At 36.8% G+C, this 17,933-nt stretch overlaps 1 protein-coding gene across 1 annotated transcript in view; it reads right to left on the bottom strand.

Annotated features, from left to right (window-relative positions):
* The window catches only part of LOC145978452 (uncharacterized), an 80,882-nt gene that overhangs the window by 57,439 nt on the left and 5,510 nt on the right, over positions 1-17,933 (bottom strand). The window contains exon 2 of the mRNA XM_083111102.1: positions 16,930-17,067. Within this exon, the coding sequence (XP_082967228.1) occupies positions 16,930-17,067 (138 nt within the window). The remainder of the gene's footprint in view (positions 1-16,929; positions 17,068-17,933) is intronic.

The following is a 17,933-nucleotide window of genomic DNA, read 5'->3' as shown; positions in this document are numbered from 1 at the left end:
GTGGAGTTAAGGCCGCACACTTTCTTGATCACCGCTGAAGGTAGGGGTGATGTGATCAGCACCATGCTCCTAGCTACCTTTATCCCTTAAAGTTTCCTCAAGATACCAGCTTCATATGATGCTGAGTGGGCACTGGAGCAGTTTGAATAGGTGGAAAACATCCCAGTTTTCCCCCGCAGGGGATCAACCCCGGGTCTCTCGCATAGTAGCCAGATGCCCTAACGACTGAGCTTGATTATTATTCGCTCGACAAATGCCGATGGAGTGCACTTAGCTTGTTAATTCAAAACATATCTCGTGCAACAAATCCGAAGATGTGGCTCCCGTGTGACGGTAGATACGCACTCTATCTCCTGTTAGAACCCTGTCACTTTGCTCTGTGATGCAAATGTTTTTGATAGAAGTTGAAAAAATCGTGGGAAATACATGATTTAATGTGGCTGTCGGAATTAATCCATGTACGTATAACTCTATAGTTTACTCTTGAGTAAAATGTTGGAAAACTTACATGTTCTATCTACACAAACATGGCCTAGAAAAGACAAGAATGTTGGATTTCATGAAATTTTTCGTTGTTTAAAGACATTTCTTTAAAAAATCGCTAAAAACGCCAACAATTCGCATTTTATGCCAAATTCGCATTATTTCGATATATCGAAAGGGCGAAAAATGTGTCCAGACATCACTGCACATTCCCAAACATAACTTCGCACCAATTACCATTTTTCACGGTTTTTGCGTTTGCGAAAAATCAATGTCCTTACTAATCGGAAATTACTCTCTGGCCACCCCTCGTATAAATCAGTAGATGGAAAGTGAAAATTTAGCAGGGCTGGCAGAGAAAAGTCAATTCTGGAAGAAAGAGATTTGCTTTTATGATTTAATGATTCGAGTAAATATATTAAAATATTTACTTATTTATTATTAGTATTTTATTTCATAATATTGGACATTAACCTTACTCAGAGATTAATGACCATCTCTCATGAGTTTAAACAGACAGGACAGAGAGTGGCGTTAATTTCATTGCAATACTAGTGTTGCAGTAAATTTGAGGTTGGGAGCATGCACTTGCCAATTATTATAACGTTCACCAATGCAGATTTATGTTTCACTTTTTTGTGATAGTATTCAATATATATCCCACTTGGTTGGATTCTTCTTGATATCTAAGAATAGTGCAATGTCAATGTAAACATATGTTAACTTGTGCGAAAGCAGTAATATGTCAGGATGATGAAAGAAAACCTTCGTAAGCACTGCTACATTACATAAGGTGAAGTGAGCCAGAAGAGTAATAAAATTCCAGCAGCATATTTGCAGTCTAAAGCACTTTTTGTTTATGCAATGCGATTTTTGTTGGATGTGCAGTCCATGCAATTTCTGTTGCATCTTGTAGTGAGATACTTTGTCGGGTGGCGATATTCGACAAAAATAGTATGTATCAATGGAACCTATTTGTTTCCATGTTCCTTCACTTTGCCCAACAAAATGCCTTACTACGACGTCCGACAACTATCAGATGGCGCCATCTGCTCTTATCCGCTCCATCTGTTAACAAGTCCACTTACTAATCCCATACGGACAAGAAAAAATGATAATTCAATACATTTTCCACGTAATATTTAGAGGCTTAACCTTTAATCCCCTGATGATACCATATGGTATCATCAGAGAAAAGTTGTACTCGCCCGATGATACCATATGGTATCATAGTGCTGATTACGAAATGAATGTGCTTTTTGGACCTTCATACTCTTATGTTTGGGTGGAAACTCTGACACAGGTCTGGAGCAAGCCTGGGAAATTCATATTGATAACCAACCTCTCCCCCCTCTCCGCAACATATCCATGCCACATTTCCGAAGAGAGATCACATTTTGGCTCATTATTCAACTTGTATGGCACCCAGGAACATGAAACATCTTTCAATCTCTTTGGAAATGTCCATTCCTTGAAGAGAATACTAAGGTTTGCACCTTCTCCCCAAAATAACAGGAGAAGAGGGGACAAACTCCAGATTTTTATGTTCTTTTTTTCATTGATATTCGGGGGTCACACCCCCAAAACCCCTTTTCTCGGTTCGGCGTTCTGAATTGTACACGGTTACATGCTCTGATGTACTAGCTGTAAAACAAAACTTATCCGAAGTAGATTGCTCCCATAGTGTCAGAGTTATAACAAATTACCTATTTTTCGTAAAAAAAAAATCACATTTTGGCTTATTATTCAACTTGTATGGCACCCAAGAACATGAAACATGTTTCATTCCCTTTGAAAACATCCATTCTTTCAAGAGAATACTAAGGTTTGTGCCTTCTCCACAAAATAGCGGGAGAAGAGGGGGCAAACTCCAGATTTTTATGTTTTTTCATTGAAATCCAGGGGTCGTGCCCCCTCCTCGGTCCGACATTCTGAATTGTACACGGTTTCATGCTTTGATATAAAACAAAACTTATTTGAAGTAGATTGCTCCCATAGTGCCCGAGTTATAACAATTTTCTGAGCAATATGCAAATTACCTATTTTTCGTAAAAAACAGAGTTTCACATTTTGGTTTATTATACAACTTGTATGGCACCCAAGAACATGTAACATGTTTTATTCTCTTTAAAAATGTCCATTCTTTGAAGACAATACTAAGGTTTGCGCCTTCTCCCCAAAATAGCGGGAGAAGAGTGGGCAAACTCCAGATTTTTATATTTTATTCCATTGAAATTCGGGTCGAGCCCCCAAGCCCCCTTCCTCTGAATTGAATTCTGAATTGTACACGGTTGCATGCTCTGATGTTTTAGCTGCAAAACAAAACTTATCTGAAGTAGATTACTCCCATAGTGCCCACGTTATAACAATTTATCTCCAAAAATGTAAATTACCTATTTTTCGTAAACAAAAATAAAAAAAATCACATTTTGGCTTATTATTCAACTTGTATTTCATCCAAGAACATGAAAGATGTTTCATTCTCTTTGGAAACGTCCATTCTTTGAAGAGAATACTAAGGTTTGCACCTTCTTCTCAAAATAGCGGGAGAAGAGTGGGCAAACTCCAGATTTTTATATTTTTTTCCCATTGAAATTCGGGTCGAGCCCCCTTCCTCTGAATTGAATTCTGAATTGTACACGGTTGCATGCTCTGATGTTTTAGCTGCAAAACAAAACTTATCCGAAGTAGATTGCTCCCATAGTGCCAGAGTTATAACAATTTTCCTCCAAAAATGCAAATTACCTATTTTTCGTAAAAAAAAAATCACATTTTGGCTTATTATTCAACTTGTATGGCACCCAAGAACATGAAACATGTTTCATTCTCTTGAGAAATGTCCATTCTTTGAAAATAATACTAAAGTTCGCGCCTTTTCCCCAAAGTAGCGGGAGAAGAGCGGACAAACTTGAGATTTTTGTTATTTCCATTGAAATTCGGGGGTCGTGCCCTTCACCCAAAGCCCCCCCTTCCTCGGTCCGGTGTTCTGAATTGTACACTGTTGCATGCGCTGATGTTTTAGCTGAAAAACAAAAGTTATCCGAAGTAGATTGCTCCCATAGTACCCGAGTTATAACAATTTTCCTCCAAAGAGTGTTCGAATTTAAAATTCCCGCCAAGAAGCCCGGGCGTGAGAAATTTCTCTCTCTCTCTCTCTCTCTCTCTCTTGCCATCACTGGTTTCTGGCGCCGTGGTTATGTTGCGCATAAAAGGGGCCTAAAAGCTGAGGCCGAAACTTATGAACGAGATTTCCTGTTCCCGTGCAGTTCCATAATGATATGTTTAAATAAATAAATATATAAAAAAAAAATCGATGAAAACGAAATTCCCTGACATATCCCTGACTTTTTTTGAAACCTCAAATTCCCTGACTTTTCCCGGTTTTCCAGGTCTGTCGCCACCCTGGAACTGATACCGATATTCTTACAGATTCCCACCATTAGCAGTGCTTGAAAATTTTACCAATTAAAAGTGGTTCAAAATATTGATTAATATTAGTGGCAAGGTGGATTGATTTAAATCGAGATTATAAATCACTTTAAATAAATAAATTACTGAATAATGTACAGTCACGGACACTGCTAGGTTGTAACTATTCCATTGAAAGTCAATGCAGTAAATAAATAATTTTTCTGCGAGTAGATATGACCTTGTAAGTGAGTTACAAATTCCGATCATGGTAACTGGAGCCTATACACCAAATTTTATTTCACATAAAGACACATATTTTCTATTTTTTTTTAAATGTAAATACAGATTTCTTAATATTCGCTCATAAATGCATAACATGCATGTTTTGTCACAGAAATTCCACATAAAATTTCATATATACTTAAATTTTCTTATATTTTTAAAGATTTCCCAGAAAGAAATCAAAAGTAATTTTTTTATAGTCTTTGTACTTATTTTCGCATCTTACAGAGGGAAAAATTTCGTTAAACTTAATGGACCAAAGGCACAATTGCTTCTCAGAAAATTCCAGTATGTCATGGCAAAAAAAATCTAGATTTAAAATGATGAGTAACACTTCAAATGTATTGGACGGTGAACAGGAAGAAAATATTGGATATTTAAGTGTGAGTGAAATATCATGCCTTGAGTATGCGAGGTTGACTTCGTGTGACGTCGAACGAACATTTTCGCAGTATAAGACACTGTTTCAGGACAATCGTCAGTCCTTTGTGATGGACAATTTAATGATGACATTTGTGGTGTATTGTAATTCACCATTATTCACTAAAACATGCTAATTTCATCTGGTGAGTAGAGCTGTTTTAAGCAGATATTGTCATTTTTAGCACATAAAAATGCATATTTTTTATGTTTAACTACTTAAAATGTAAATATTTTCCATATTTTGAGCACATAAAAAATAAATATTTTTCTGATTTTTAGCACCTAAAAATCCGAGCCCTGTTCATTACAACCCGGCAGTGCCTGTGACTGTACATAATGATTTTGTAGATATCAGAATCACTATTTGGTGCAAGTTCATTAATCTAGTATTCATTTAATGGTGTTTATTATGCTCTAAACAAGGAAAAGAAGGGAATGTGCTCATACGAAAGGAAGTGTAATATGTAAACTATAAACACACCTAAATTGCTCTCAATTTAACATTCAATAAATTCCATAGCAGGGTGGCTACAAACAAGCAGAAATGAAATTCCCTGACTTTTCCAGATTTTCCAGGACAAAATTTACGTTTTTCCCTGACAATTACAAACTAAACTAAATCGACGTTTTTGAAAATAGAAATAATAAACTCATACAGATCCAGTTATGGATTTGTTAAGTACCAATATTATCTTCTATGAAATTGACTTAATTTCTCTTTTCTCTATTATTTGAATTCAAACAGTAAAATAGTGAATTTGCAAAATTATTACAATTCACAAGCTAGGGAAGAATTACAAAATTTTATCATACGCATTAAGTTTAAAATAAAATACTTGATTATTTTTAAAGTTACAACTAAATGAGATAAGAGTGAAGAGTGATTGATTAAGAAACACAATTTCTTATTTATCAGTCTCCTTATACATTCTCGGTATTATATGTTGATATTTCTACTGACTTTCGGAACCCTCTGATTGCAAGAACCATGAGTGTGGACTCATTTTTCGATGCATCAAGCTACTTCTCTCTTCTCTGTAAAGCAAACAACTTAACTCTTGCATATAAGTGAAACAATTGAATCGAACAAAATAAAGTGTCATACGAGGGTCACTATTTATATTTTGAGCCTTGGCAACACGGATTGAAGTTAGGCACGATTTGACGTTTGCACGGAATCGTCTGGCATTATTTGACCATAATGTTTTGTCAATAGCTTCATTTGTGTTGTTTATGTTGCCTTGGAGATTGCGCGACAACAATAAAATGGAATTAACTCGTGAACATTTTCGTGCGATGATTTTTTACGATTTTCGACATGGATTATCAAGAGAAGAGTGCATCGATCAACTTACTTCCACATTTGGCGATGAAGCACCATCCTTTGCCACTGTGAAACGCTGGTATAACGAATTTAATCGTGGCCGCCATTTGCTCACCAACGAGATTCGCGAAGGTCGTCCAAAATCAGTTGTTGTTCAAGAAAACATTGAGGCTGTGCAAAACCTAATACTGCAAAATCGTCATGTGCCATACTGTGAGATTGAGGCAACCATAGGCATTAGTTCCACCAGCATATATAAAATATTACATGATCATTTAGCTGTGAGAAAGGTATGTTCTCGTTGGATCCCACACAATTTGACAAAAACTCAAAAAGACGCTCGCGTCAATTGGTGCAAACAAATGCTCAATAAATACAATCGTGGTGCTTCAAAAGACGTATATAAGATTGTAACAGGTGACGAATCATGGATATATGCATATGAGCCGGAACGTAAACAGCAGTCGACTGTATGGGTGTTTCAAGATGAACCCAATCCAACAAAAGTTGTTCGCGCTCGAAGCACATCGAAACAAATGGTCACCTGTTTTGTCGGGAAAACTGGTCATGTGGCAACTGTGCCTTTAGAGGAACGTAGAACGGTCAACTCTGAATGGTACACAACAATTTGTTTGCCAGAGGTCTTCGGTCAAATACGGAAAACAAACAAACGCCGTCGGATCATTCTTCATCAAGACAATGCCAGCTGTCACACATCTCGTCTAACAACCGACTTTATGAAGAGTCAAAAAATCGAATTTATGGGTCATCCGCCGTACAGTCCTGATTTGGCACCCAATGACTTCTTCTTGTTCCTGAATGTCAAGAATAAATTGCGTGGACAACGATTTTCGTCGGCGGAAGATGCCGTTGATGCGTTCAAAAACCATATTATGGAGGTGTCTCAAGAAGATTGTAAAAACTGCTTTGGCAAATGGTTCGAACGAATGCAAAAGTGTATTGACCATAAAGTAGAATACTTCGAAAAACAATAAAGCAGTTTCAATGCCAAATTCCTGTTTTTTCATTGTTAGGCTCAAAATATAAATAGTGACCCTCGTATTTCCTTACATTATCAATGGGATTTCTGCTTGAGTACAGTATATCCAAGTGAAGTACTGTGAAACGGACAACATGCAGTTATACCATTATTGCTGATGAAAAGGGTATGTATAGGTATTAGAAATTTAATGCAAGGAATTTATAGAATTGCATTTTACAGGTACCTGATTTAGCTAACCACACATTAAAACAGGAACACTCTGTTAATAACAGCTTCTGAAAGTTCATATACGAGGGGCATCCTGAAAAAAAAAAAGGTCCAATGGTGTCTATACGCAGCACTAGTGGTCGGAGAGCGATACACACACATGCAGGCAGGAAGAAGTGGCATGTAGCTGGTACAGTTGCAATGCAGCCATTTTAGGACAGTTCTAGGTTAAAAATTGCAGCTCTCACGCAGTCTCCCACCGACTGCGATGTAGCCTACATGTAGTAATCACATTCTTGCACGCTCAGAATTTGGCACAGAGCCACCAGCAATCGTGTGAGGTGTGCAGACTGGACGTCGTGAGTGATAGTATGGTAAGAAGATGGTGCAGGTAATTCAAGTAAGGCCAATCGAATGTGCACAACCCTATACAGCTGAGTACACGGTGTACGTGCATCACTTCAGGTGCCCTGGCCTTGCATGTACCGACTTTCATCTCTTTGTTTAACTGAAGAGGTTTCTGGCAGGACAACGATTTGACAGCTACACTGCGGTCGAGATAGTTCCAGTCTTTGCTGTCAGACACACATGCAATGGGCATACATAATTTAGTGCCATGCTATGACAAATGCCAGAACAACGGTGGTGATTATGCCGAAAATTAGGTTAGGACTCAATGTTACTAATGCAATAAATTACAACTCATATTCTTGTTTTATTTATGCCTAATCGGTAGGGACCTTGATTTTTTATTTTTTTCAAATTGTTGTATTTTTCAATTTTTTTATTTTTTTACTATTCGGTGTTATTTTTCCGAATTTATTTTTATATGTGTATTTTCTGGCAAATATCTCAAATTATACCTTCATGGTGTTTTTAAACTACTGTTTCAAACTGTAAGTCACATGGACTACGCCTCTTGGTGAGAGCTTGATATCTTGAAAGTTATTTTCCATACCCCCTTTTTAATTTAAAGGTAAGGATGTTAAATAATGGAATTTTCCCTGTATAAACTGAAGGGAGCATAATGACCATAAGTGGCAACGTGCACAAAAAAAATTAAATCAATCAATCTCACGTGACAGAAACGGATATATTATGGCACCAAAAATGGGCATTATCTTTTTTTGACTTGTAAGTGTTACGTATCCCAAAATTCGAGTTTTTCTTTTAGAACATTTTTCTGCCAAATATACCAAAGCAGTGTTTTATTATTATTTTAAATTGTAGGTCACATGGTCTGCGTATTTTCGTGACAGTTTGATATGTTGGAACAGACTTTTGAGGAAGTAAAAGTAAAGTGCTCCCCTGCACTTTGCCATGAAGGTGTACAGGAGTGTGGAGTTAGGGCCCACACTTTCTTGATCACGGCTGAAGGTGGGGGTGGTGTGATCAGCACCATGCTCCTGGCTACCTTTATCCCTCAAAGTTTCCTCCAGGTACCAGTTTGATATGATGCTGGGTGGGTGCCAGAGCAGTTTGAATACGTGTAAAAGATCCCGGTTCTACCCCAAAAGGGGATCAACCAGGGTGTCTAGCATGGTAGTCACATGCCCTAATGACTGAGCTCAGTTATTTCTCGCTCGACAAATGCTGGTGGTGCATAATTAGCTTGGTAATTCAAAATACATCTTGCGCAACAAGAAAATGTGGCTCCCGTGTGACGGTAGATACGCACTACATCTCCTGTTAGAACCCTACCACTTTGCTCTGTGATGCAAATGGTTTTGATGGAAGTTGAAAAAAATTGTGTGAACTACATGATTTAATGTGACTGTCGGAATTATTCCATGTATAACAAGCATTATAGTTTACTCTTGAATAAAATGTTGGAAAACTTGCACGTTCTATGTACACAAGCATGACCTAGATAAGACAAAAATGTTGGATTTCATTGAATTTTCCATTGCTTTAGGATTTTTTTAAAAAAAAATCGCTAAAAACTCAATCAGTGAGAGATTAATGACCATCTCTCACGAGTCTAAACAGACAGGACAGAGAGTGGCGTTAATTTCATTGCAATATTAGTGTTGCAGTAAATTTGAGGTTGGGAGCATGCACTTGCCAATTTTTATAACGTTCACCAATGCAGATTTATGTTTCACTTTTTCGTGATAGTATTCAATATATATCCCATTTGGTTGGATTCTTCTTGATATCTAAGAATAGTGCAATGTCATTGTAAACGTATGTTAACTTGTGGTTAACCAGTAATGCATCAGGATGATGAAAGAAAACCTTCGTAAGCACTGCTACATTAAATAAGGTGAAGTGAGCCAGAAGAGTAATAAAATTCCAGCTGCATATTTGCAGTCTAAAGCTCTTCTTGTTTATGCAATGCGATTTTTTTTGGATGTTGCAGTCCATGCAATTTCTGTCGCATGTTGTACTGAGATACTTTTGGCGATATCCGACAAAAATCATATGTATCAATGGAACATATTTGTTTCCATTGTCCTTCAGTTTGCCCAACAAAATACCTTACTACGACATCCGACAACTATCAGATAGCACCACCCGCTCTTATCCCCTCCATCTGTTGACAAGTTCCCTTACTACTCTCATACGGACAAGAAAAAACGATAATTCAATGCATTTTCCATGAAATATTTAGAGGCTTAACCTTTACTTCCCCGATGATACCATATGGTATTATCAGAGTAAGCTCGTACTGGCCCTGATGATACCATATGGTATCATGGTGCTGATTACAGAATGAATGTGCTTTTTGGACCTTCATACTCTTGTTTGGGTGGAAACTCTGACACAGGTCTGGAAAATTCATATTCATGACCAACCTTTCCCCCTCACCCCGCAACATATCCATGCCACATTTCCGAACAGAGTTTCACATTGTGGCTCATTATTGAACTTGTTTGGCACCCAGGAACATGAAACATGTTTCAATCTTTTTTGAAACGTCCATTCTTTGAAGAGAATACTAAGGTTTGCACCTTCTCCCCAAAATAGAGGAAGAAGAGTGGGCAAGCTCCAGATTTTTTTTCCCATGAAATTCGGTGGTCGCACCCCCAAACCCCTTTCCTCAGTTCGGCATTCTGAATTGTACACGGTTGCATGCTCTGATGTTTTAGCTACAAAACAAAACTTATCCAAAGTAGATTGCTCCCATAGTGGCCGAGTTATAGCAATTTTCCTCCAAAAATGCAAATTACCTATTTTTCGTAAAAAAAAAATTCACAGTTTGGCTTATTATTCAACTTGTATGGTACCCAAGAACATGAAACATGTTTCATTCTCTTGAGAAATGTCCACTCTTTGGAAGGAATACTAAAGTTCGTGCATTCTCCCCAAAATAGCGGGAGAGGGGGGGGGGGGGGCAAACTCCAGATTTTTGTTTTTTCCATTGAAATTCGGGAGAAGTGTCCCCCAAGCCCCCTTCCTCAGTCCGGGTGTTCTGAATTGTACACGGTTGCATGCTCTGATGTTTTAGATGCAGAACAAAAGTTATCAAAAGTAGATTGCTCCCATACTGCCAGAGTTATAACAATTTTCCTCCAAAGCGTGTTCGAATTTAAAATTCTCGCCGAGAAGCCCGGGTGAGAGAAATTTCTCTCTCTCTCCTCCTGCCATCACTGGTTTCTGGCGCCGAGGTTGTGTTGCGCATTAAAGGGGCCTAAAAGTTAAGGCCGAAACTTACGAACGAGATTTCCTGTTCCCGTGCAGAGTTCCATAACGATATCTTTAAACAAATAAATAAATAAATAATAATAAAAAAAAGTAAATGAAGACGAAATTCCCTGATATTTCCCTGACTTTTTTTGACACCTCAAATTCCCTGACTTTTCCCGGTTTTCCAGGTCTGTCGCCAGCCTGCATAGGCAAAAATAGCAAACATTTTGTGTACAAAAATGTATAAAATTCTAATCATGTCAAACTTTAAATAGTGTCATTGTCATAAAACTCTAAATAAATATGGCAACTGATATTTTGCAAATTATCATTTAAAAACAATGTCAACATTCAGCTACAAAGACTATAAAAAATATCTTAAGTTACAATTGTAGAATGTTTTATCTTCAATGGAAGATAAGTTACTGAAATTATTTTAGTTTCCTTAACTCACTAACGAACATTTCCATAGTAGGTTCATGTATACAGTATCAGAAACAGAAAAATGCATATTTACATAAAATTTTTATTTCCTTTAATCAAACTGTTCAAATATTTTACAGGACCGTTTATGAAAAACTCAATATGCTGACCAAGGCAGAAATTTATTTTATTATAAAACATAAACTAAACATAAAGTTTCAACCTTCTAGCAAGGTCTTCTTCAGACTCTGCACCAAATACAAATGTAACAAGTTACAAAACAGGATGATATATATATACACACAAACATTACTCCCCTCCAGACTATTAGAAAGTTGTTCTGGAACATTCTAGCAGGTTGCTTTCTCTTGTCAACCATACTTTCACCTAAAAGGCTAAACATATTTTCTTCCATCTAGAATGTGGTTGGACTCTTTATCTCACGCTCTTTTTCCTTCATTCTTCTTTCTTCTTCTCTCCTCTTTCTCTCTTGTCCTTTCCACTCTTTCTAACACCTTCTTCCATTCTTTGTTTATCTTCAGTCCCCCATTCCAGTTCATTGTGTCTTATTCACCTTTCTTCTTTCCTTGGCCTCCTTCCATTTTCTCACTAGTATACTCTTCTCCCTTCCTATCTGCTTAGCCTCATCCCACTCTATGTCATGTCCTGTTTCTCTCATGTGTTTAAAACTCCTTAGAAGAAGAACAGCAGCCATACTGAAGAAACAAATGGAAAAACAAGGAAAAGTAGATAATTTGAGTCAAAAAGAAAGGGAAGGGATGAAGAAAATCAAGACAAGAAGTGATGTGCTGATAGAGCAGACAGATAAAGGAGGAGCAATTGTGGTGATGGAAAGAGAATGGTACGAGAGGAAGTATGAAGACCTAAAAGAGAATGGATATGAGGAGATTTATGGAACAGAAGAAGAACAAACTATAAGAGAAAGGGTCGTACAAGACTGTAGGAGGAGAGGATTCAAGAAATGCATAAAGGAGACAGGAAGACTGCCTAGATTGAAAAGCTTTCCAAAGATACAGAAAGAGGAGATAAAGTTGAGACCAGTAATGGACTGCAGAAACAATATTTTGGAACCCTTGGAAAAGAAATTAAAGAAAGTTATTGAAGTGTTAATAACACAGTAAGAAAGCAGAGCAGTTAAGAACAGTGAACAAGTGGTGGACCTCATAAAAGGACTTAAGTTGAATGAGATGAAGACGACAATGTTTAGCTTAGACGTGAAAAGTATGTTCCCGAGCATCAAGAGGGGACACATTTTGGACATAGTTAAAAAGAGAATGGGACAAGAAATTATAGGAGAATGGGATAGTGAAAGGGTAGTGAAGGTGCTGGAAACCATTTGGAATAATGGTTACAGTATAATGGGGGACAAAATAATGTTAATGAGTGAAGGACTGAATATAGGTTCTAGCCTAAGCCCAGGATTGGCTGAATTGGTTATGGATATTATTGGAACTCAAAATAGAAGAAGACAAGATAAGCTACCTAGATATATTGATGAAAAGGAAGAGAGGACAAGAAATTGAAACCGCTTGGCATCAGAAGAAGTGTGTAGCAGGAGTATTCTGCCACAAAAGAAGTGATGTAAGTGAGGTGACAAAAATAAATTTTATAAAGAATATAGAGGACAGAATCAAGAAAATATGCACGAAAAAATGTGAAAAAGAAGGCAAAATAAATAGCCTATGGAAACAGCTTAAAAGAATGGCTATGAGAAGGAGGATAAACTGGACATAAACAGAAGGAGGAAGACAAGTGGTAGGGGAGAATTGGAAGAAAAGGAGGAAGAGAAAGAAAAACAGAGGAGGTTTGGAATAAGCAGTATGGGGAAGACCACAGAAAAGATATGCAAAGTGCTTAGGAAAGCGGGCATTAAAACTTACAGGAAGGGAGGGAGAAGCATCTTAGGAATAGCGAAGAATGCAAACAAGAAAAAGGAAAACAGAGAAGAGGAAGAGGAAGGGATTATCTACGAAGTAAAATGTAAAGAATGTCAGAGTGTGTACATAGAAGACACGAAAAAGAGACTGAAAGACAGGTTGAAACAACATAGGGATGATGTACGACTTAAGAGAGAGAGAAATGCGATATTTAAACACACGAGAGAAACAGGACATGACATAGAGTGGGATGAGGCTAAGCAGATAGGAAGGGAGAAGAGTATACTAGTGAGAAAAAGGAAGGAGGCCAAGGAAATAGAGAAGAAAGGTGAAGAAGACACAATGAACTGGAATGGGGGACTGAAGATAAACAACGAATGGAAGAAGGTGTTAGAAAGAGTGGAAAGCACAAGAGAGAAAGAGGAGAGAAGAAGGAAGAAAAATGAATGAAAAAGAGTGTGAGATAAAGAGTCCAACCACATTCTAGATGGAAGAAAATATGTTTAGCCTTTTAGGTGAAAGTATGGTTGACAAGAGAAAGCTACCTGTTAGAATGTTCCAGAACAACTTTCTAATAGTCTGGAGGGGAGTAATGTTTGTGTATATATATCGTCCTGTTTTGTAACTTGTTACATTTGTACTTGGTGCAGAGTCTGAAGAAGACCTTGCTAGAAGGTTGAAACGTTACGTTTAGTTTATGTTTTATAATAAAATAAATTTCTGCCTTGGTCAGGATATTGAGTTTTTCATATCATGGAAACAAGGCTTAATGGCAGTGCTCGAAAAATTTTCTTCAAAGATAGGTGCCAGCTTTGAAAATCAGGCGCCAGGAAACTACCTACTAGCAATTGTGTATACTACAGTGTGTTTCAAAAGTCGCACAACCCACACTTTGAAAATGTGTGTCATGAAAACCGTAAGAGGTATTTACACCAGGCTTTCTGCAATAAACTAATCATGTACGCTATCACTGGGTTAATATATTTGTTAGCATGTATCCAAATAAAAGCAATTACACTATTTTTTTAAAAAAAAAAAAACATCTGAGAATTGATTTTCAACAATATATACCAATGTAGAAACTTTCAGTGATAAATGCAGGTTCGACCAGTACTCGAACACAGGTCTCTGCCATTGCTCTAACCACTGAGCTACTGAGCCGGCCTGATTTTTCGCTGTCGCTGTTTTACCTGCGTGGAATCTTCTCTGCCAGTGCTACAGCAACGGGGTCTGTTGCCTTTGAAACACAGTAGACTTCGACATTGCCTGGTTCCTCCCAGTGTAGAGATGTTAATTATTGAAGATCAGGCACACACAGGAAATGTACTACATAGAAATTTTCAGCGAAAAAGAATACGCCATGCTGAATCAATTAAAAGAACAGGCATAGTAGCGTCGAAAGTGAGTGAAGAGAATTCAGTGTAACCAGAGGCAGACTAGGATTCTCTCAAGAGTCCAATTTCGGCACAAAATCTTGGTTTATGATTTTTCACGTAAATGTATAGCCAATACTTAGACACATGTGGCGTCTGTCTGTTGACAATATTTCGACCTGCTAGCATTGCCATATATGTCCCAAAAATGGCACTTTTTCACTCAACCCATAAAATCGCCAATAAAAAATCCATCAAATGTTGCACATGACCAATATTGGTCGCAAATGACAGATTGACATGACATCAGACATCTAATTATTACACTTAGATAATTTCTTACGTATTTTTCTAATTCAAAAGTGTATTTCTGGAAAAATTTTTACGCTGCTTTCCGCCAGTTATTAATTTATCTAAATTTTCTGTATGGAGAAAACTGATAATTGTAAGCATTGAAAAATATCTCAATGGATGAGACTTTATAATGCAGAAAACCTGGTGTAAATATCTCTTACGGTTTTCATGATATACATTTTTAAAGTTTGGGTTGTGCAACTTTTGAAACACTATGTATAAGAAGCTGAGCATCACGGTATTCAAAACATCTCTAAATCATTCGAGAAAGCAGGAAATGGGGTTTTGGGGGAACAAAGAGTAAGAAATTATTACTGACTCTCTGGAATGTTCACGTTTATTTAAAAAAAAAAAATCATTTGCTAACTTACACTGTACTGCAATTTGAACTTATATGTCAAATCACAAACCCTGAGACCTTCTGTAAACAAAACCACCTGCATGCAGAAAGCATTGCAAACTCATAGAAGTAAAATAATCCACACGAAAATCCAGCGTTGTTACAGGATTCATTACGTAAGGTAAAACAATGGCCAATTTGTAGTATGGGATACGCTGCCGCAAATGACGTCTCACTTTAAACCCAATGCTCTTTCTTTCTTTACTTATTGCTTCACCTTTATGGTTAACTCTTTGCACCAGTAATCATTTCCCATAAATTTGGCTTCTTTCTTGCATGTGAATTGAATATATTTTACTTGCATTTTTTTTTTAGACAAAATGATATAACATGGTAATGTATATTTCTAAGGTTTGATAAAGATAGGAGTGTATTTGAACTTTGTTTGTAGATTTTATGTAAATTGTATGAAAGAGAGAATGACCGGGAGAGTAACATTGTATGCGGCTGCATATTCGTCTGATGTTTTGAGAGCGGGTTCTCACATTCAGAGGCTCTTATATAAAATGAATAAGTGCGGCGAACTATGAGTGTAACAGCAAATGATTGCGGTCATGAATCAGCTGACGCGGAGTGATACATCGAATCGGTGAGACCGTTTGTTTACAGAGGTCTCAGGGTTTTTGATTTACACCTTAGAATCATCAAAATTTCGTACATATTGCAGCATAAGATCACAGTCACCAGGCTGAAATTTTTAGTTGCCATGGCGACCTGGATTTTTCGAGCCCTGCTTAATGGTGTTATAATAGGACAGTTTACTAGAAAAAGCCTTTATAGAAAAAAAATCTATATGTATGGTACCAAAAACCATACAATAAATTTTAAGTGTGTTTTTAAAAAAAATATATTTAAAAAATCAATTTAAATCAAAAAAATCTGATTTAAATTTTAAAAAAATGATTTTTCAGAACAAAAATCGTGATTTTTATCCACTCTGATTAGTGGGCTATTCCACTCCGATTATAGGTATCGATATATCATAGTTTTGCTTTAAAATATTCAATAATTACATCGTAATATAAAAAATATTTATGTAATCACAAAATACAATTTTCCACATAATATTGGTACAAAATCAATGGAAACTGAAATTTTGTAAACTTCCAGGATAATTAATGCTCGGTGAAAGGGTCAATAAGTCAATCGTAAGTAGTGACCTTTTATTTGATATTTTATTGTGTTCTCATAATAGAAATATTTTTTAACATTTGAAAGGGTCAAGTGACATTTTTGTGAAGCCCGTGAACAATCTATATGCTGGAAAAGTATTGGCCACTATTGATATCGGCTCAGTCCTAATTGTAAGCCTTGCAGCTGCTCAACTATGTTAGGACACTTCATACTTCAGGTTTATGCATTACTCACTTTTATATATATTCTTTCGTATTTCTAAAAATTAAAAATACAAAATTATTTATTACTTACGTAAAACGAGTATCTATTTTGTACAATGACAACGTTTCGGGAACCACTGTTCCCTTCTTCAGTTCCTATATTTCAGGCTATGGCAATTTTCGGATAGCTGAAATATAGGACCTGAAGAAGGAATAGTGGTTCCCGAAACGTTGTCTATGTACAAAATAGATACTCATTTTATGTAAGTAATAAATAATTTTGTATTTTTAATTTTTAGAAATACGAAAGAATATATATGTTAGGACAGGTTACCACCATGCGACCCTGTGATTATTTATATTGGAAAGAGTTAGTCTTACCTGTATCTTTTTGATGCCAAAATCACGCGACACGATCGAATTGGCCTCTCTGCACCGTACACGGAAGAAGTAAAAAGATTCAACTTGGGTGGCACACACATTGCAAACATTTCTAGGCAGAGGATCATCTGTTGTTACCTGCAGAACACAAAGATTTTAAATAAAATAAAAAATACATAATTCAAGTTTCGGTAAACAGTACAAGGAAGTGGTTGTAAAACTGCACAATTATACTCTGCAGTACTTACCAACTGACATGGCCATGGGAACAGAAGTATATTAGCTATAAAATGATTGTGAATGTTTGGTGGAGGTTTATGTATATATCAAAATAGGTATGAATTTACAACACTGGAAGTATCTCCAATTACTTTCAAATTCGGCATATTCACTAACTTTGGCCTCGTAATCACGAACCTTGTCAATTACCGCTATAATTCTCCATACACTAACATGTTAACGATATGAAGACGTTTTCCTTTCCGCACAACGGTATTGCTACCAATGTTGCTCAAGTGTTGTGTAATAAGTGAGAGCATTGATTTGCACGTGAGAAAATGGCATCTTGCATAAAGGTGGAAAACATGTTTGCCCCACGAACTATTCACAGTAAGGTTAGGTTAGGTTAGGCAAGCATAGTTAAAATTAAGGGTCATCATACACATAGTTTTGAAATGCTTACCATTGCAAAAAATAGTTGTCTTCTTCATAAATCAAGGGTGTTTACTCCGTTCACGGACCCACTTTTTTCGACTTACTTTGCAATTTCTAGACGTGACCGCCAAATTTTAACTGCAGATTCGTGATTACAAGGCCAAAATTAGTGAGCATGCCGAATTTGAAAGCAATTAAAGATACTTCCGGTATTGTAAATTCGCTCCTCAAAATATCCTAAAAACATGACTACACTAAATAATAAAGAAGTGGGCTCTCACTGCAACATTTCTAGGCCCAAAGATAAAGATGTTCGTAATAAACAAAGCTGAAACCATGGTAAAATATCA

The sequence above is a fragment of the Lepisma saccharinum genome, chromosome 1, assembly GCF_977018435.1.
Source record: "Lepisma saccharinum chromosome 1, izLepSacc3.1, whole genome shotgun sequence".
NCBI classification, from domain to species: Eukaryota; Metazoa; Arthropoda; class Insecta; order Zygentoma; family Lepismatidae; genus Lepisma; species Lepisma saccharinum.
The sequence above is the reverse complement of the archived record's forward strand: the minus strand, read 5'-3'. Positions and strand labels throughout refer to the sequence as shown.